This window comes from Fistularia commersonii, chromosome 30 (genome assembly GCF_037954325.1).
Source record: "Fistularia commersonii isolate RoL2024-O1a breed Wild chromosome 30, RoL_Fcom_v1.0, whole genome shotgun sequence".
Classification (NCBI taxonomy): Eukaryota; Metazoa; Chordata; class Actinopteri; order Syngnathiformes; family Fistulariidae; genus Fistularia; species Fistularia commersonii.
The window spans coordinates 5,863,349-5,884,158 of NC_141313.1; the positions used below are offsets into that span (position 1 = coordinate 5,863,349).

The window sequence follows — 20,810 nt, forward strand, 5'->3', positions numbered from 1 at the left end:
GTTAATCTCAAATTTTGACTGTCAAGCTTTCCAACTTCTGCATGGGCTGAAACACATTAGTCCTTTCTCCTGTTTTCTGTATTTCTTGAAGAAATTCTGACGCCAAGTAACTTGATGCAAGCAGGCTTCAACGCGTTTCCTTGGCAACCTCTTGATCTAGTCTCCTCAAGTATGCGCTTTACCGTGCACATGTACTGTTCTTGGATGCCCCCTGGTGTACAAAATAAACACGGCAGCTAAATATGACTAACCACTCTATCATTGTTACTTGTACTTAAAGGATTTTGATTGAATCGGGTTTCTTTTTAATAATTTAATTAAAAAAAACTTCCCTAGTCAAGGTATTCTTTTTATATTAGCACAACAACCCCCGAATCCTGTCACAAACGCCCCTCTGGCTTTCTCAGTGAAAAACCCCCGTGTTTGCATGCCATGGGGAAAGTCTTGATCTTGAAATAAAAACGCTTATTTCAAGATTTTGCAAAAACAAAGGTGTATTAAAAGTGATTAATAATTAAAATCGGCCTCGTGTGTAACTTAAATCTACTATCTTATTATGAGGTGATTTTCGTCCCTATTTTAAGTTAAAATGTATAATAAATTTTGTTTTAGTTGAATTCCTCTGTGTAGCCACCAGGGGGCACAAAGCACGTCTCCCTTCATGCACATGAGGCGTGACATTGTTTGATGTGAAACTATTTGTGCTGCGTAATTCACCAGAATTCCCTGGAAAAATACTATCTTATAAGAGAGCGCTTCTTCGATGGAATCTTGAAAAAAAAAACACAAACTCTATAAATGTTTTCTTACTACAAAGAGTCTCTGGACAACTTTTTTTCAGCAGTTTAATGTTTTTTTTTTTCACAACATATATGAATTGCAATGCAGCATTACATTTTTGAGTTTGTGCAGATTGATCTGACATATACCTGTGAAAAAAATGCATCTCCAGTCATTTTCTCAGGCAGTGAAGATTTCGTTTTTGACTTCGGAACATTCCCTATATCATTCCCTCTGGATTGAAACCTATTTTGCAAGAGAAGCACTGCATGTTGCTCAACTCATTTGTTTATTTTTCTAAAATTTTGAGTTTTTAAGGACAAAATTCTGGCAGCATTTTGAGCACTTCTATTCCCTGTAGTTTGTCATGTCTTTGTTAGACAATTATGTCCATTTAATGTTACTCACTGTAGGAATGGGTGATACAGGACAAACTTATATTTTAAAGTCCCTTTTTGGTCTATAAATTAAATTACTTTTTTTTTCAAAAAGGAAATTTGACAAAAAGTGACCTATTTAGAAAAGAAATCCAAAATAATAATTTTTGTAATGATAGAGAACAATATCTCAGATGGACAACATTGTATTTACTATGTATCAATTTATTGCCCAGCCCAAATTTACTAAACATCTACTAGAAACATTGCAACAATTATGACCTTGTTTTGGAGTATACGTTAACATCGGAAGGTGTAATTTCTGGCCTTCCCTTGGTTAGGAGGGGAGGGTCAACTCCCTCATAGAAACAATGGACAAGTGTTCAAATATTGACTCTGGCGCTGAGAGAGACACTTTTATTTCACTCTCACACAGGGTCAAGGCTGAACCTTGACTGTGTGTTTGCTCTGCTTCTGTCCTGCTGATCTTGGCCGTCTTCCTGCTGCTATCGTAACATGGACATCGTATTTTGTCAGGCTCCAAACAGTGGAAAAATGGATTTTATATGGAGGTGTGTTATGAAATGTCAGTGTTGGAGACATCGGTTGTTTGAACAGTGTTTGACTACTTTAAGAAATGGTAATCCATGGTAAACCAACAATGGCCTCAACATGGAGGCAGAAAAAACAAGCACATAGAACAATAAATCCAACATATAGATAGGCCATGCAGAAGCAAGAAGCTTATTGAACATAAAAAGAAGACAGTCAAACTCTAAATCTTTCACTTTTTTTTTTTTGTTTAAATCTTTTTGTGTTTGTGCAATTTTATACAATGAACATAACTATCAATCGGACATTGGGAAAAAAATGGGAGAATGGTTGGCTTCTCAGTTGTTCTGGTTATTTAAAGGCAGAATGAAGCAGGGCAGTAAATGAGAGGAAAATAGGGCAGGAAGGGTTTCCCCATAAGTCAGCCAGAAGACGATCGAAAAATATATGACTAGCGTGAGACCACATGCCTGCACCAATCCCGTGTTTTCACAGCAGTTAACAAGCGAGCGCACATGTCCGACAGAGACGCACCAGACAATTAGATCACAAAGACGACTGGGGTAAGTCATTTGTTTCCAATAAAGGGAGTCTGGTGTGTCGAAGTTAAAAGGGCAAGTGTTGACAATCTGAGGGTTAGAGGGTCAAGTCAGGGGGGAACAGGAGGAGTTAGGAAGGTCTCAGGGTCCACCATCCTTGGGTAGGGCCTCTGGGGGACTGAGTGGAGGCTCATTGGTGGGACCGCTGAGCTCTTGCTCGCTGGGCTCGTTGGAGGACGTCGATGGGCTAATCTTAGTCTTTATATGAAAGGAAGAATAAGAGCTTTATGAACAGAAAATATATTCAGAGTCCTATCAGATTAGAATGGAAGAATAGTTATACTCAGGAAAAATAATCTGTCATTTATACCAACTAGCCACACATTTCTTGTAATTAGACTCCATCAAAAGAAAGTAACAACTTAAATTTTGTGGCCAAGACCTTTATAAAGACTATAATTGATAAATTTCTTGTGGCCCAAAATTGTTTTAACCATGGTAATTAGCTCACATGCTTCAAGCATGACAGCAAGATGTATTTTATGGCTCTGAAATAAGTCAAGAAAGGAGTAAGAAATATCTCTTTCAACTAAATCATTACAGAGTGTGAATAGGATTTTCCTTGTGCTTTGCTTCTAACATTACCTTCAGTGTCTCCATTCGCTCCTCAAATGATTTGAAAGTTGGTGCATTTCTGTGAAAGAAAAAACACATGGGAGTTAGAAACATTACATGGCGACTTTAAGCAAAAGCTCTGAATATTTTGCAGTAGTGTTTTGAAAAGCAGAGGTACTGGCTGTGTTCAAAAGAGAAATTAAGTGGCAGGACATTCGCTAGGTTTTGCCTTTGGAGGTAAAAGGTATCTGATATTTAACACAGACAATGCAAATTTCTAAAATGACCCTATCTGTTCTACTGAAAAGCTGCCAGGGGGTAGGAGGAAAAGGTAGTTGGATTGGTCTGTCATTAAAGCCCTTAAAATCAAGCGAGTGAAAGTGACACAGGGACGAGAGAAAGATGGCGAAGCATTTTGGAAGGTCTGTTTGTATAGTGCAGTTTAGAAGACAAATATCCTGACAGTTCTATCACAAACATTGTTTACTGACACTGCAGAGCTTCCTCAGTTCGCCACAGATGTGCAAGGATTCCACTCTGGCTATTTGCATGGATAAACAAAAGTCCAATTAACAATAACAATTATCTCACACAGCAGATTCCTCATCAATTCATGGGTGAGACAGTGGGGAACTGCTTCCACAAAGGACTGTGTGAGTCAATTAAAAGCCAGCTAGTTCCTTTGGATGATCGTTGACCCTCTTTCAAAGTTCCTCATTGGCTCTTTGTATTTAACATGCAAACAAATCATAACTTCCTTTTTTTTTCTTTTTTTTTTTTTCAAATTTGGTCTTTGTTTTTTTTTTTTCTTTAATGTTTAAGTCATTTTCCAGAGAACTGGCAAATGAAAAGCTCCTCACCTGTGGCTTTGGGTGGCATTCAGATTGAGCTGTTTAGATATGTATTTCCTGGCAGTGAACTGTAGAGTGGTTCTGTGACATACTGAAGAACACACACCACGTAAAAATGTGACGCGAGGCAAAGGTTGTTTTATTTGAGCCACGTAAAGTAATTTGGATTTAATTTGAGCCACGTAAAATAATTTTGGCCAGAACTTATTTGTAATTTCAGATGGTCTGTGTTTAAAATTTCCCATCTAAAAGATACATTTTAAATCTGCGTTCCCCTGAGAATTGTCCTTTTTTATTGCACTCATCATACAGTGCCAACAGGGCGGACTTTGACTCTGTTTTCATACAGCTAATTTGGTTCCCCTTACCTCATTGCAGGCATACTGGCAGAGTGTTGTAATGACCGTATGCTTTCCGAAAGCATTAATGAAGAATAAAGGGAGGGGTAATAGTGGTTAGTAGCGAAAACTATTACACAAAGAGAACAAACGTGAAACAGACAGGCAGAAATATGCAAACACGGTCCATGTGATTGACTATTTGAACAATCAGTGAGTCTTCGCGCAAGTGCTTAAATCCCATCTTAAGTCCCGCTTCATCCCATTGAGATTGATTGTGTATTAACACAGTGGGCACATACTTATCTTGTGTATTATCAGAGAATATCTTATCATGAGAAGCACACATGCAGAGAAGTGCTAAGAATTAGCACGCACAAGAGAACATGCACACTTTGACCCCGATTAGGTTTCTCTCCCCACCCTGCCCTCCCAACTAGCTCTGTGTTTCTGGCTGATCACCATCCATGAGGATGCATTTCTCAGCATTCTGCGGCTTTGAAAGCCTAATAATCTTGTTTGCAGCTCAGTAATCCAAAGAAGAAGGATGACCGGGAAGAAGACAGATTAAGATCTGGATTTCAAATCGCACAACAATCTGTTGTTGGCGTTTTAAGCCACTTTTAGGCAGGAAATAGTTACAATAGTGCACTGTTCAATGATTTGTGGCTTTAGAAAATTTGTGAATTCATAAATCATGTATGTAGATTGGCTTCTTAAAACCGCTGTTTCACTGAGCTCAGTTTGAAGATAATGAATGTGAAAACTGCCTATTAGTGTTGAGCTAGACATCAATCATCACACACAGAGAAGGTCAAAAACTCAACTGTAAGAGCAGGGAGGAAAAGGCCTGACTGGAGGTGTTAATACATCATTTCGGCTCAAATCCAAACATTCTCTGATAGCATCAACAGGAATTAATTCGTTAAGGCCTTTGGCCATTTGCTGCCACATAAATTTTTATCAAACCTAAATCTAATGCCTGCGGGTCAGTACCATCAAGTTCTAGGTGATAAATTGGGAGAAAGGAAGGCAGCTGAGGAACTCATCCAGCTTACTCATGAGGTTAAAATAATTGCTCAGTCCTCTTTCCTATCACTTTGAGATCTAGGGAGGTGGCAGGAAGATGGATATCTGTGAAATTAATCATCCTGTTGCAGCACTTTAATCAGTAAATAACGACAAGTTGTGGCATACTTGAATAATGGGGCTCTCTGACTCACCTGACGTCATCCAACTTCCTACTGATGGCTGAACCCACAGTCGAGAACGCTGCTGTGGCCTTTTGACTGGCAGTAGTCAGGGTCTCAGATGTCTTCCTATAGCTGAGTGAGAGACAGTGACAGCATGGATGAAATGATTGGTGGTTTGAAGGGATCAGAGACTGGAAAGAAGCTAATTGTTCCATTCAAACTTCAGTGTCCCCTCCCTATTAAAAAGGTCTGAAAGCATCATAATGTATTTCCTGTGATGGGAGACCAAGTGGCAGTTTGTGAAGAGCAGACATTTTTGTCTTTGGTGTGTAGAGGATAGCCCAATAAAAATCTATTCTTTGCCCTCAAGTCCTCAGTTGTGCTGCTGCATAAGTCCAGTGGATGTTTGGTTGGAGCTCCAAGGGGAATCTGATTACAGTGGATTTTTTTTTTTTTTCAATAAAATTCTTAGATTCGGAATTAAACATGAATAATCACACTTGTTAGGGCTGTGAATGAGCAGCCCTGAGAGAGAGACACTCGAGTTGTGTCTTTCTGTTCACGTGGAGCTTCTATTCAGATTGAGCTGTTTCTCTGGCTATCCAAAGAAACAAATACGTGGTTGTATTCAGTTAAGAGTTTTAGTTTTAGTTTAGATCTTGGGTTCTAATATTAGCTAGTATAAGACTTTTTATTTGATACGTGCAAAGCTGTTTCACCTCCTGCTTTCATCACATTAACAAATGTTGCTACAGACTTATTGTTCTGGACATGTCCCAAGAGGCAGAGCCTTGGCCAGGACAGATGCCAGGTGTGAGATGGTGAGGTCGATGACTCACGCATTGGACGTGGTGACCTCTTGCCAGGTTCTGGAGATGTTGTGTTTCAGCTCATTGAAAGGTGTTATGCCCAATTTCTTCTTAATCTCTGCCAACTGCTTCTCTTTGGCTGCTAGCACATGAGACAGGGTCTGTATCTCATCCTCCACCTGGAAACACAGAACACACAGACAGCCACGATATGAGTGTTGACTAGAGCCCTGTCCTTTCTTAGTATCTTTATTTTGCTAAGAACAGTATTTATTAATAGTACATTATTTCTGCTGGTTAAAATATACTCATGTTAAGTCTTTTAAGAACCAGCGTTGGTTGGCTAATATGAAAACTTTACTGATCAATACTTTTCCTAAATGTTTGATTGGTTTATTATATTTACATTCACAGAAGGCACCCAATTTGACATCTACATCATTAAGACATTGATATTTGGTTGAATGTAGGTTATAACATTAATGCTGGGGCAGATGTCATTATTGTGTGTCACTGACGAAAAATCTAAACACTAATGATGCCATGTGAAAATTTGAACACTGAACTTAAATGTTTAGATTTTTAGTAGTAGCAGTAGGTTTATACAAGGTGATTTTTCCAATCACTTGTCCAAATGTTTTCCTGCCAGGGCTAGTTTCAATATATATATATATATATATATATATATATATATATATATATATATATATATAGCATCTATAGCCCCTGGTCTGCGGACTGGTCCTGGTCCATGGCTCATTTGGTTTGGTTCGCAAACAAAATCTTTGTTGGCAAAAATTGTAGTTTGTTCATTAGACCTTCTGGATCTTATTTTGAAAAATGACTGTTTCTGCCTTCCCTTTACTGCCGCACTTAATATTTTAATTCATATAAAGTGTAGTAATTGTATTCAGATTAAATACTGTGAACTGACAAGTTTTTAGCATTTGAAACCCCACGCCTCTAACCGGTCCGCAGAAACATTTTTGTGCATACAAAAAAGGTTTGGGACCGCTTATCTATAGGATAGTAGTTTTGATACTTTAATGCAGTATACTGACAAAACCTACAGTACATTAATAGAAACAATATCAAGACAGGTGACAGGCTTATCATGAGTAAGAGGAGGGCAGACATAATTTCCCCCTTTTTACTTTTAAAGTTAAGATTTCAGACCAGATTTCATCTGCATTGATAAATACTAGTTCCATGTAGGGTTTCTTGTGCATCTGTCTTTTTGCAGTGCCACCAAAAATTTAAAAGCATGAGAAAAGTTGCAGCTTTCTTAAAGCATGAACTTTATTCTGCCATCTATTTGGGCGGTATAGTGTAGTCGTCCTTGGAACTGAACATTCCTGGTTCATTTCCTGTCAAAGTGTTGTCTAGCAAGGCACTGAACCTCCAACTGCTCCCCTGGCGCTGCTCAGTGTTTGCCTGCTGCTTATGGTGCATCCATGATTGGTTAAGTGCTGTGGTCAAATTTTGCTGATGCTGTGCTGTATGTATAACTGAATGTGACAAATAAAGGGATTCATCCTTTCTTTTTCTTCTTCGATTTGAAACACCAGCTGAAATCATATTTATGGTTATGTGGAAAGTAATATTTACAGCATGCTATAGCATCTGGATGAGAGTAATGAACAACCTGAGACCAAAAATAAGATTTTATGCAAAAGCGCTAATGAACAACATCCTGGACCTCTTCAAAAAGATCCTAAGGATCTTTCCTTAGGTCGACTTCACTGATGGAGGAATTCAAAAAACTACCAAGTGGAGTACATGAGAAGCAACTGATTCATGCTTCTAAAATTCAGTGTGAAAATAGACACATTTAAATTACTGCAACATTCAGTACATAACAAATAACCTCTAGCAGTTGCTGTACTGTGTGAAACTAAAATCTCTAATCCCTCACTCCTGATGACCTTAAGCAATTCCCGGTGCAACTCCTGTTGCTCTTCATCAGTCATTCCAATGGAAGAGGTAGCAACAGCCGCCATTGCATCAACTCCCACCTCAGGTACTGCGTCTAGATGATGCTGCATACCTGGGAGGCAAAATGGAAACAATATATCAACACATCAAACTTTTCCTCTACGTTGACGAGAAAAGAGGATGCTGTTCCAAAATGAAGGATGAAGGATTCCAAATAGTTTTATTGACAAATAATGCAGGTAATTAGTACTGGGTGGTAATTGAAAATTATATAATTTGCTTGTGCCTTCAGAACCTAATTTAGGTATGAAAAATCATGTGTCAGATAGAATACAAAGTAAGGAATATCTCCAGCTTAATAAGTTCTTCATACAGCTAGTGAAAAACATCCATAAACAATGAAGAATCTGATTCTCTTCCTTCTCCTGATAATATTTATGTACCTGATAATCATTTTGTGTTTTGCTCATTTTCAGGTAATTTCTCTCTGATAATATTTAATGAATATGGACAGTTAATATTTGTTTACTTTTTAGTTAATTGACTAACAATCTCAGTTACTTTATGTCTTGCATATATTTGGTTCCGAGAAACATCATAGATAATTTAGTTTGGTAACTTCTTGATTATTTTAATAATTTGCTTTTCATTTTTTTAAGTTGTCTAATTGCCAGTTTTCACGGTGTGAGCAGAATCTTAATGCTGACGGTAAAGTTAATATATGCAAAGTAAAAAAAATTAATATATTATAAATAATCAAGCACAAAGAGATATAGATTTCGATCGATATTTTGTACAGACCGAAAGGTAATGTTGCTGTTTGATGTTAAGTCGAGTTGAAAAGCTTTTCATGATCCAACATGCTGGCTTTCACACACATGCAGCTACCTAAACAACATCTTGTAATACACACTCACACTGGCTCCACACACAATCCCTCATTTAAACACACACACGTACGTTTGATGATGCCGGCTCTAACTGGGCTCTGCCCGATAGGAGCATCACATCAATAATACAAAGAGGCATCTAGATAGAGACATCCTGGGTTCGGTAGTGGGAAAGGACTAGTGCAAAGGGTTTGTTAGGTTCTGTCAATCAAAAGGATGACAGTGGGTGGGATTATTCTGCACTATAATAGGAAGAAGCAAACCACCCTGTGAGGTCATTTTTGTTTTCATCTGGTTTACCCTAGGAAAAAAAATGCAGATGATAAAAAAATAAGAGAACAGAGCAAAAAAAGGAATGTGATGGAAAGCAGACATTCCAAGCAGATCCTGAATTACCTCTGCAGAAGAGATGGCAGTGCTAGAGCATACATCAAGAAGTGAAGAGGGATCTGAGTTTACGTGGATCTGTGTTTCATTAAAACACTGGCCTTGAAGAGGCTGCTTGAATTCTTAACACAATCAGGACTGGAAAGTTAGGTCGGCCATTCACAGTGAACAACAATTAAGGAAACACAAAAGGTATTGCGATTCAGATGAAATTCATTTCATCAAAATTTGGATGATCTGTCACTCAGTTTGACACCTTTGAAAATCCCATAACTAGACTTGGGATTTGGATGCTAACTGTACAAAGGTCAGGCTTTATTCAGCTATTTCTTAATTCAGACATCATTTGTAGAAAAAGTAACACCATTGGAAAGAGATTAAGAAAGAGGTGCTAATGGAAGTGTCTCTATCCCAAAACCAAAGTTATTAAGATGCCTGGTGAGGTAAGCAGGGGTTCCAAATAATTATGGAATAGATGGTTGGAACACCATCAAATAAAAGGTAAAAACAATTAAATGTAACCTTTGTAGGCTGTAATTGTTACACACAACAAAATATGCATTTAGTAGCTCATGTTTTAAACATTATGATGACTTTAGCTACATAATTTTTGTAAGCAAGCCTTTTGCTGAGGCTTGATATCAGTCTTCTTTTTCCAATTCTGGCTTCTATCTCAGTGACTTTTCCTTCAATTTTCCATTCTTTATTTCGTACAGCCATTTATAGCTAACAAAAAAAGCAAACTATTATTTCTAGATTTGTTGATACTATGTTTTTGCAGTTACTATTTTGCTTATTGTGTGTCTGTTCTTGTGATTTGTTATTATTCTTGTTGCTGTTGCTTGTATATTTCAATGTTGTCATGGTTCTGGTGACCATAGTGGAGCTAATCATTGTTGGTGTTGTTGATCGGCATTGTTATTTTGTTTGTTTTTGTTGGTGTGCTGGTTGTAGTAGTGTTGTTCGTTGTAACTGTTGTTGCCCCCTGGAATATTCGGGGTCCAGAATCATGGGGCAATGTCATTTGGGGGTTTGAGTGCAAAAGTGGTTCAAAGAGGTTGAAAGAGCTATAAAATGACATGATAATCTTACTAAACTTGGTTTAAACTTATTGATTGAATATATTTTTGATTTGTACACTGGTCCTATTTTCTGTTTAGAACACACATCAACCTCAAATCAACCCCTAATGCCCCCAGCTCTTTAAAGCCATTTTTGCCAAAGCAGATGGACGTTTGGTCCATGCTGACACTCCCACAAGCCAACTGTGAAATTTCCTGACCAATAGTAGGAGAGCTAATTCAGAAATACGGTAAAATGTCTTAGTTACCAATTGTAGATCACAACTTAGCTTAATAATGAAAAAGGAGACTGTGCTGAGCAACCACCAAGCAACAGTGCTGAAGTTTACACGTCCCCATATAGTATTTCCAATCGGCAGAAGTCTAGTAATATTATAATGAAGCTAACCAAGTCTGCAGACACGAAGCACATTGCTCTCTCCTGTGGTGTGAATTATAGTTACTGCACGACAATATAATCAAGAACCACAAAGGGAAATTGATTGATCAGTTGCTTTGTTTGGTCTTGAATAGGAGTGTGCATTTAGAATTGATTCCAGATAGATCGGTCCATTTGAATCAGCCACCAAGCCATTTGATCAACTCCTCTGACTGACAGTCGTACTTGTGCAGTGTTAAATAATGATGCCAAGCTTATCTTGAAGTCAACAACGTGGAGACATCTCAGAGTAACAAAGTAATAAGAACAAAAAGTGGCCTCATAGGAGAAACTTCGATGGTTATAGTGTTGGTCGAATGATTGTTTCAAGCAAGACTGGAAACAAGCAATATACCAATATTTTCAGATAATGACAGGCCTGCTGCAGACCTTCAGGCTGGCCTAAAGAGACAATGGTTGTCATAAATTTTTACATGTTGGATTGTCACTCCTCAGACATTCAAATGAGCTTCGGTACACCTAAGTCACATGCAGCCCTTATCAACTTCTTAACTTGAATCTGAGTCTCAAGGTTGGACAACAACATTGTTATAATAAAATTCAAACCGATTCCTAATCTTGTACTTTAAGCTGATTTACACTTGCATATGTACAATCTTGTTCTAACCTAAAGATTAAATGAGAAATGGTAACGCAATGTCAGTTTGACATCTGATAGATGGCTAACGTCACAAATACATTATTAGGAAATTGAAATGGGGTCGGATGACATTTAAATGCACAGTTGTTTTTAAAACCAGCAAATAGAAATGTCAAAAAATGCAGAATTGTTGATTTGTGGATATTAACGAGCAGAAATTTGGACAAAATTCATTTTGCATTAGTCGACAATGGATATAAATGTCGATAACAACAGTAGGCAATATTTTAAAGCAAATCATTTGCATTAGCCATCCAAAAATGTCAATCACAGCTTAGATTCTCCAGAATATCATGCTTTATATTGTTTATCTCTATATTATCTCTCTATTTATCTCGTTAGCCCACCATATAAAAAACCCTTTGTGATAAGACAGATATAGTTTTCAAATGCCATTATCTTCAACTACGTGAAAGTTAATTGAAAACATAGCGTGCAAACACACACACACACACACACACACACACACGTACCCTCCCATAACACACACATAAACTTGTAATCAGTTACAACATGTCCCCTCCCCCTTCCCCTTTGTGATCCCCCAAATTGTTCCTATCCAATTAACTGAACCCGTGTGTTGGCTCTCCGCCTGCACATCCTCATCCTCTTGGTTACCTCTGCTTTTCATGGCTGGCGAGCTGGGCGGTGTGTCATTGTAGGCTGGGGAGAGGTAGAGGTAGCTCGTGTTGACCCCTTGCTCAAAGTCAAATGGAGAGTGGTATTCCTCCAGGGGCTCCATGGTTAGAGCTTGCTGCCCAAGTTAAGCTGGACTGACTACCACCTCTGTGCCACCAGCCCTACCTCTGGAAAGCCCGAGTGCTGATTGTCTGCATGTGATCTGGCCGCGTGCTGATCGTCTTGTTGTTTACAGCATCCTATGCTCTTCTGGTGTGTGTGTGTGTGTGTGTGTGTGTGTGTGTGTGTGTGTGTGTGGGAGAGAGAGAGAGAGGAAAAAAATTAATATCCTGTTCCACAAACTTGCAAGAAGGCTTTCAGGTGTTCAAATGGTCCGCACTGTAGCTTGGCTTCAGTTTCTGCATTTCCACTCCTCAGGGTTAATAAGTTGTCTGTCCCACATACACTTGCACACGCACTTCCTGTTCACAGCCGTATCAAAGGTCAGCTCCTAGTCCATCTTTGCAAATGTAAACAAGTTCTAATATCTGCTTGCATTGATGTTGCATGTCAATCCATACGTCGGTTTCTAAACTCTATCCCCTCCTTCACTTTCTCTCATCTAGCCTGCCGTCGAGCAGAGAGGGGGAGAGAGGTCCGATTTGTGTGAGTCAGTCACATGATGTGTGAGTAAGGGGTGGGGGGCAGAAGATGAAAAGCATAATCTGTAGTGTCCCAGATTACAGTGAAGCGCTAATCCACAGTGGACAGCCCAGCCTGGAGCAGCAGTAAAGCTAGTCAGCTAGAATAGAGGAGAGAATGCCAGAGGCTAAACTAGGTATTGTGTGTCTACTTGGGAAAGGCAAGATGGGTAAAGTGTACGAGAGCTACTATGTGGGTGTTGATGCATGTCAGTTGAGTCATCCTTTCAATCGCAGTGACTGAGATGGGCATCTGAAAAAACTAAAAAATTTCAAGCACATTTACAAACCACATTAAATCGACTGTGCATGTCTACCACAAGAAAGATACTGATTTCAAATGAACAGTATGGCATTTAGTTATCAATTGCACATGAATGGGATTTTTCATATTTTGGTCAAAGACATTCAGTTAGAAACAGACGACTGGCACTGCAGCTGCAGTGAAGTAGAGAAAGCGGCCTGGTGACATTCCAGCACTAATGTCCGACATTTTGACAAGAGAAACTGTAACAGTGACATGCTTAGAGGGAGGAAGTCATTAGAGGGACGAGGAGGACTTACTGACTGTCCCTTTTAGAGACATTTAACATGACTATACAACAGAAGGCAATTTTAATGGAAATTTACTGTGCCGGAGTTAATTGAGACATGGATAAGGGGTAAATAAAAAAAACATATTCATAGAAAATTATTAGAAGTACCCTATTTTAGTCCTTGTTGTTACGAATGATAACTAAATGAAAATTAACTGAAATTTGAATCAAATTGGGCTATGAAGGAAGTTCATTAGAATAGGGTGCAAAATCACGACGCTGTTCCTTAACCACTTCCATGTTAAGTGGGGGTCTCATGTCTCACAGTGCCTCTCAGGGTGCACAAATCATACCAGATGATTGTGATTGAAAGGTGATAGCCAGAAATGATGTTCAAACAAAATAAATGTTTTTTGTAAAGTAAAACTGTCACTCCCTGATAGTTTTCACATCATTCTATTTGTACGTCTAGCGAGCTGCAGCTATATTACAGTTCTATACTTGAGGTTAAAATATGAATGCCGAATGTGAAGGATGGTTTAAGATAAGGTCCTGAATTCAAAAGGGAAAGTTGTCCAAAACTATTCAAAGGATAACAATTAATCTCTAAATTTTGGCTTAATATAATAGCCATGACATGATGAATCTGATTTAATACATGTGACTCCCCAGCTGTGATCTTGCTACACGCTAAAGCAAATGTACTTTTAATGTACTTCTTACACACTGGATAGCAAATCAAGGGTGGTTAACAGAATCTCATGGTGTAGTAGCATTATAATGCTGGTGTGCAAGGCAGGAATCATAAATACTGTGCCAGGCCTGGCTGCGTGTGACAGTCCTGTGCAGCAGAAAGTAAACTGAGGACCATGCACTATAGGATAATGGAGTGACTACTTTGGACCTGCATCTGCCCTGTCAGAGTACATTGCTATTTTTCCAGTTGGCAACTTCAGCCCGGAAGGGGACACTCACTGCAGAAGATTAATAAATGCAAAAAAAAAAAAAAAAATGGCCACAAATGCAACTGAGAGTTCCTTTTCCAACGTATGTCAGTCTGCTGACAGCAGACGATACAAAATATAAGACAGATGGAAAAGACATGGCAAATGAGTATTAATGGTAAGACAGACAAAATGTTTATGAACACTAAGACTGGACAGAGCTCCTGACAGGATGAGATTAACATTACTTCCACTCATCCGCCCTCCTGACCAATAAAGCCTCTGATTTTTCAGAGACTCTGGATTCATGTGACGTTTGTTAAGAGAAAATAATAGGGATGCTTGAAACTGATTATATGTTGCTACAAACAATTATGAAAAACATTCCATCCGAGTTGAAGATTTGCTTTGAAATTTATCAGTTCTTCAATATCAGTGGGTAACTTGACTGGACTGTCTGATTTGTTTTCACTCAGTGACCACAACGTTTAAGAAATGCCATCAAGGCCTATCAGCTCCCATCCGCCCCACTGTAACCACAAACAGACAGACATTTTCAAGTGGGTAACGAAGCACAGCATGAGATCAATTACCTTCATATTTCTGGCATCGTCTGTCACATGATTCCTCTAAAACAAGAATCATGAGACAGGAGCCGCTGAGCACGCAGTGAGCAAGCAAGCCTGCAATGGTCCCATGAGGCGTGCATCATGGGAAAACAGTGAGAGGAAAGGCAGGCAGTGGTATCGGCTCAGGTGCTGCAGTGTCTTATTTTTGGGGGGCGGGGGGTATAGAGAGGACTTGCGTCATCGTATTCCAAAACCAATCTTTTCAAGTGGATAAAATCATGTCTGCCAATGTATGGAGAATCCCTCATCTCACCAGCAAAATGCAAATAAGAGGGTTCACACTTACACACTTAATGTGTTTGTGTCCCACATACGGTGGAATTACCGAGGGTTTGAATTAGCTTTTGTTGGTATACCTGTGAAAGGCTGATTCACTCATTATTCCATGGCTCTCGTAAAAGAAATGTGGTGACATTATATCAGTCACTCAGAGACCTTAGGTTCATTCATAAGAGGCAGTAAAGCTACATATGAAGTCTATAGGAGTTCATGTCTACATTCTGCACATTTGACAGCGAGGCCCCAGGTTTCTCTGTACAGTGTGGAGCTGAGGGCAGAGCTACCAGACAGGTGACAGCTCTGCTGAGCCAAATATCACAGGCCAATGAAACTTTCACCAAAAACAAGTACTGAAGAACAAGGAATCAGCCCAAAGTACAATTTGAAGTGACCTGTGTTTTTCCTTCCCCCAATATTACATGCATTTAGTGTATACAGGTGGGTACAATCAAATTATGCAATTATTGTATGAATCAGTTTGTAAATAACCCTGAGGTTTTATTGATAATGCATTTTCTCAGCCATTTAGGAATGGGAGCTACACAAGGAAAGTAACTGGCGGATTGAACAGGAAGTACACCCCCCCCCCCCCCCCCCCCAGGATTCAATTTTATTACTTATTCAACTACATTTTCAAAAATATTGAACTTTTCTGTGCTTAATGAATGTTATAGCAGCCCTTTCTCAAAGTTGACAACACCAGCAGGGGTCCTCAGACAATTTAACTTCAAGACCCATGATCTAAGAGGTCCAAGTACTAACTAGTTTTTCAGTCATTATTACTTACAATGGAAAAGTGTAACACCAAATGAAAGGTCTATTCAAGTCTTAAATGCCAACACTGCCATCATAAATCCCACTTAAAGAACTCTGATTTGATATAAATAGTGTGGCTCATGCTGTCAGTGACATAACAGACGGTGTACTTCCCTTATGGAATCACAGCTTCCTCTCACAGGGGGGAAGGGAGTGCCCTGCTACTACCCCATGTGATGTCATGGTAAATCAAGAAAATTTACAACACAGCACCCCTTCACAGCTTCCATTATGTGACATCACAGCCTTCACTTTCTCAGTGCAACCACACAGACTATTCAGATTTATGGTCGGCCATCATATAAATCGATTCTCTGCTCTTCTTTTTGCAGCATACAGATGATTGCACAGCTCACTTCCAAGTCAATTTCCTAAAAAATAAAAAGGAAACAACAAACAAACAAAAAATAACAAACATCTATGAAAGTAACCACTGAATGTGATGCGGTTAAGCAAAAGTAACTAAAAGGTGAATAGTGATCACATAATTTTCATATCCTAACATAATTCCCATTTAATGCTGAGCTAGTAGTTAAATCTCAATGAAATGTATCAAAGAACTGTGAAAATATTAGATTTTTTTTTTAAAGTAAAACTGATCAAGCAACCTTGATTAGTCTGACAAACATGACCTTGGACTTCCTGACTGACCTCTCAATTGAAAGCCCTCAGTTGTACACCAGTGAAATCTAATAAGGAAAAAAAAAAGTTGAGCGCTGCTTCTGATCAATGTCGTTTGGCAAGATGGAGGGAAAAACAAGACTTGTTTGGCGAAGCCTGACAGATCGCTCTTTTTGAACATGTTTGAGCAAAACACACAGCATATGATTTAGGAAATGTAAAATGAAATCCACAACAACAGCAAGAACGGAAACTAGTCCCATTGCTGGTCTGTGGGAGAAATTTCATCAAGTCAAAATGTCATCTACAACAACATATAACTCATCATACACTTATTTCCTTTCAGCTAAACTCTTCTGCACAGCTCTTTCATCCTGTCATCTGCGATCACTCAATCCAAACACTGACAGATGAGGGAGGAAGAAGGTCAAGTGGGACATGTAGAAATGACAGCTTTCCCAAAATGGTAAATGCACTGTAAACTTTAACAAGGCTCCTATATAATGAGTCACTCGTGACTTGAAATAAGATCAATAGACAGGTGCAAACAGGGTAGGGTTTATCCACCGGGTAATGCGTTTCATTGTCAGTCAATACCTATATTGAGTTTGGAATTGGGGAGGACAATCACTAAGGCTAATATCCAGATTCAAGTGATTTAAAAAAAATTGACAGCAAAGGCCATACTGATTTTTGCTGCTTTGTGAAGTATATATATTTTAAGCAATAAAAGGGCTTTGCAACTAAATATATGCAGCCATGTTGGATTTGTCACACAACTGTGAAAATGGTGAAAAATACATAGAAATTATGAATACCTTAACCCAATTATTGCATTTCAATGATGTTTTGACAATTTCGAGCTCCCATACATACCTGCACGAGGCTGTGACAGGATAACTAACAATGCTGTCTATTGCCATGGCAGTGTGGTGAGAAAAGACAAGGACGCAGTGGGAGAAACAGTCATAAACTAGAATGAAACTCCTCTGGCAGAGGAGATGCACAGGAGATTAACTCAGCAAAACCTGAGACTTACAACTTTCTTAATTCATGCATTTTAGAGGTCATTACAATATTACGCTTGATGTATCGATGTGAAAACATGAATTCATATTACACACTGGGGTTTCTGAGAGATGCTGCTGGGGGAAATAGCTGTAAGAAGGATCTGTGTGAATGACATTTTCATCCTATGAATGATGTGGAAAGTAGTGGCATCAGCAAGAGGGAAAAATTGACAGTGGATTAAAATGGAAGCCTTATTGACAACTGTGTTTATAGTGAACAACACCTGTAAGTCTCCTTGAGATTAACTGCAGCGATATGGAGTGTGTTATTCATTTTATTCTGAGAATGTCTGTCAAAGAAATTAAGCATGTTCCATCAAGACAATCACTCAGAGAGCAGTAAAGGCTATATTTTCTTGTACCCAACATCAGTATCCTAAATATGCTGTGGATTTTGCTGTTATTCACCTTAAGGGCAAGGACACAGAACAGAAGATGCAGAGCACAGGAAATGACATTTTTTGAAACCAGACTGCTTTTGTTGAAGGGAAATGAGGTCAGCTGTGCCTTATTTACCTCATGCAGAGATGAACTAATAAAACGTTTGAGACTTTTAATCTTCCTCCAAAAACTACAAAGCACAGAGTGGACTTTTATGGTTTAACTTGGTTCGCAAATTAATAATGTTTTTTTCAATTTTCAAAGACATAGCCTTGTAGAAATTAAGACGTATGCACGTGGCTTGCAAGCAGCTGTCTGTTGAATGTGCAAGCAATGCGGATGAGAGGAAATGTCCAGGTGAGTGAGAGAAGAGATGCATTCCTACACAGGCGTTTCTTTTCTTAGCATTAACATACTGACAGTCCCATGTGTTTTATTAGGCTTGGAACTGGTCCTACAACCTGGTGTGGCGGAGCAGGAATGCTCTTCATTCAAATAAAATCCACCCCCCATTTCAATATAGGAAGGATGAAGTTGTGTAATGCATGATGGACTCTAAACACATTAAATGAAAATCAAAACGAAAGACATAGACCCTGTTACACGTGACCTCACCTTAGGGCTTACAGTATAATATTTTGAAAACTGGGTGTTCCCTATTTGTGCAGGTCCACGAATACAGGGCGTGAATATCCAGCCAATTAAACAATCGTAGTACAAAGATTTGAGACTTGAGTCTTTGAGTCTTGTCTTCCAATGGCTAAAAAAAATCCCTCTATTTCTAGAAGGAACGTTATGCTAGTGTTCAAATGAATTAGTAATTTCGACTTCCTCATTGGTGTAACCACCGAAACTGCTCGTTCATGCTGAGGAATATTGTATTTCCGCAAACGTGTTTGTTTGTTTGACAATATTACATCTCGAATGATGCCGTTTCTTTTGAAAACTCGACTTTTTCAGCTAGCAATATTTCCCTCAGGTCTGACACGTGAGGTTAGCATATGTTCTCTGTACCAATTGTAGACACAGCAAAGTTATCTAGTATGGAAACTTTCGTGTGAGGCAACAATTTCACCGGAAAAAAACATAGTGTTTCTGATAATAATTCGTCAAATTAATTACCTTTATCTTCATCCTCCATTGTGCGACCCTGCAATGTTTCTGTCGTATATTTATGTCCAGACACTGCAGGTTGTTCTCTTGGCTGCGGCAGATCTTCCTGGTTGCTATTGTATCGTCCGTGGACGAACCGCTCGCTTTGAACGACTGCTGTGGATGCACTGACTAAACCAAATCCCCACCGGTTCGCCCCCCAGTTGAAGTGAACCAGCATGATGCTATCAGGAATTGAGCAGGATTGCTCTCGTTATCAGATGTATTCACTCTACTGCAGTGCTTGTTTGGGTCAGGATAATGTCAGTACGCTGTGTGTGCCGCGTGCGTTCAGAAAAATCCACTACAGTCCTTTTCAGTTCTATCTTTTTCTGTACATGCAGATTATCTTTTCCCTATTCTCCTGAGAAACTTCCTTGCATGATATGACATAGCTTACATGGTAACTGGGATATATTATAGAATCAGAGCCCCTTTTTTCATATCTTCTTCCATTCTGACCTCATATTACCAAGGTAACGTTCCCCCATGTGACATCACAATCCCTAAGTTTCATTCCCAGTCCCACCAACACACATGCACAGTATGTCAAATTGCACTTGAGACAGTGTGCAAATGATCCTTGCATTTTTGTATTCTACATTTTATTACTGTGATATCACCCCCCTCCCCCCGCACACACACACACACACACACACACACACATACACACACACACATATACATCATAGTTGGTGAACATAGACTCACATATAGACTCCAGTGGTATGTGAAGCACACGAGGAGGAAGTATTCGAAGAGGAAGAAGGCTGCTCTTTATGTTGTAACAGCTTCTCCTTCCATAGGTTAAACTAAATGACACTTCCGCATGTAGTTTTTTCAGTCAAAGTAGATATGATAAAGGAGACCCTGACATTAAGAAAAAAAACATAAGCAGAGGAAGAAAAAGGAGGAGAACTGAAAGGACAGGCTACAGCAAGTTCAGAGTATATTTGGTCAGTATCTGCAAGTATCAAAACCATACATCTAACTAAGATAAGGTTTCAGTATTTTAAATATTTACAAGTAGTTCAAGAAGTCCAAAATGTGAGTAAAATCAGTGTAAATGAAAGGGCAGAGAAAACTAAATGGATGCCAAAGCAAGGCTACAGGAATATTCTGTTGATGTTTGTTTTTGAGGGTTTTGTACAAATCAGTAGAAAACATTTAAATTGTTTTCATTGGTTTTAAAGACAAAGTTCTTATATGTGAATAATACAATTCATCTCGATTCATCTTGGCAGTAGTAGCACAAAACATTTGACTTCACAATAATTTTTGCAACCTACATTATATTGTGAAACTGTGCGGGTTACAGTTAACAGATTATATATTTCTTCGCCTCATTCTCGGCCAGCTGTATTGAACGAATCTTTTGTTCGAATCAGTCCATCCAAATGAACGACATTGCACCAGCGGGTCTGCGGTGCCTCGCGCCGCTCGCCGAACGGGGTGGAGCCCGTGGTGACGTCAGCGCGCAGAAGTGTAAACAGAAGCGAGCACGTGGGTCAACTTTTACACCATCAACACTGCAACGCTGCAAGCCATTGATAAGTTATTCATCTTTTTATTTTACGCAATTAATTTTTGCTTGGTTTGTGTGAATGTCATGATTAGTCTATAAGAATTAGATTTG

The 20,810-nt window shown here is 39.0% G+C and overlaps 1 protein-coding gene across 6 annotated transcripts; it reads right to left on the bottom strand.

Moving 5' to 3' along the window:
* Window positions 1-668: 668 nt before the first annotated feature.
* On the bottom strand, window positions 669-19,291 carry tpd52 (tumor protein D52). 6 transcript variants are annotated; one of them, XM_086178140.1, is made up of 8 exons: window positions 19,145-19,242; window positions 12,046-12,315; window positions 7,980-8,101; window positions 6,085-6,233; window positions 5,276-5,377; window positions 4,083-4,124; window positions 2,894-2,942; window positions 669-2,506 (listed from the first exon to the last, which is right to left on the bottom strand). In XM_086178140.1, the coding sequence occupies exons 2-8, from the start codon at window positions 12,167-12,169 to the stop codon at window positions 2,390-2,392; spliced, it is 705 nt and encodes a 234-aa protein (XP_086034266.1). In that variant the 5' UTR covers window positions 12,170-12,315; window positions 19,145-19,242; the 3' UTR covers window positions 669-2,389. The 6 variants fall into 6 exon arrangements, with proteins under 6 accessions (XP_086034266.1, XP_086034267.1, XP_086034265.1 ...); XM_086178141.1 differs by lacking the exon at window positions 19,145-19,242 and adding an exon at window positions 12,446-12,638; XM_086178139.1 differs by lacking the exon at window positions 19,145-19,242 and having other exon boundaries at window positions 12,046-12,638.
* Between the last annotated feature and the right edge of the window lie 1,519 nt (window positions 19,292-20,810).

What these genes read in the sequence shown, in the direction of transcription:
- tpd52 (XM_086178140.1), bottom strand. Translation starts at nt 12,169, where the DNA reads ATGGAGCCCCTGGAGGAATACCACTCTCCATTTGACTTTGAGCAAGGG. An exon ending in AGGAAGTTGGATGACGTCAG is followed by an intron (nt 4,125 to 5,275) that starts GTGAGTCAGAGA and finishes GCTTTCGGAAAG; the next exon opens with CATACGGTCATTACAACACT. An exon ending in AGCGAATGGAGACACTGAAG is followed by an intron (nt 2,507 to 2,893) that starts GTAATGTTAGAA and finishes TTTCATATAAAG; the next exon opens with ACTAAGATTAGCCCATCGAC.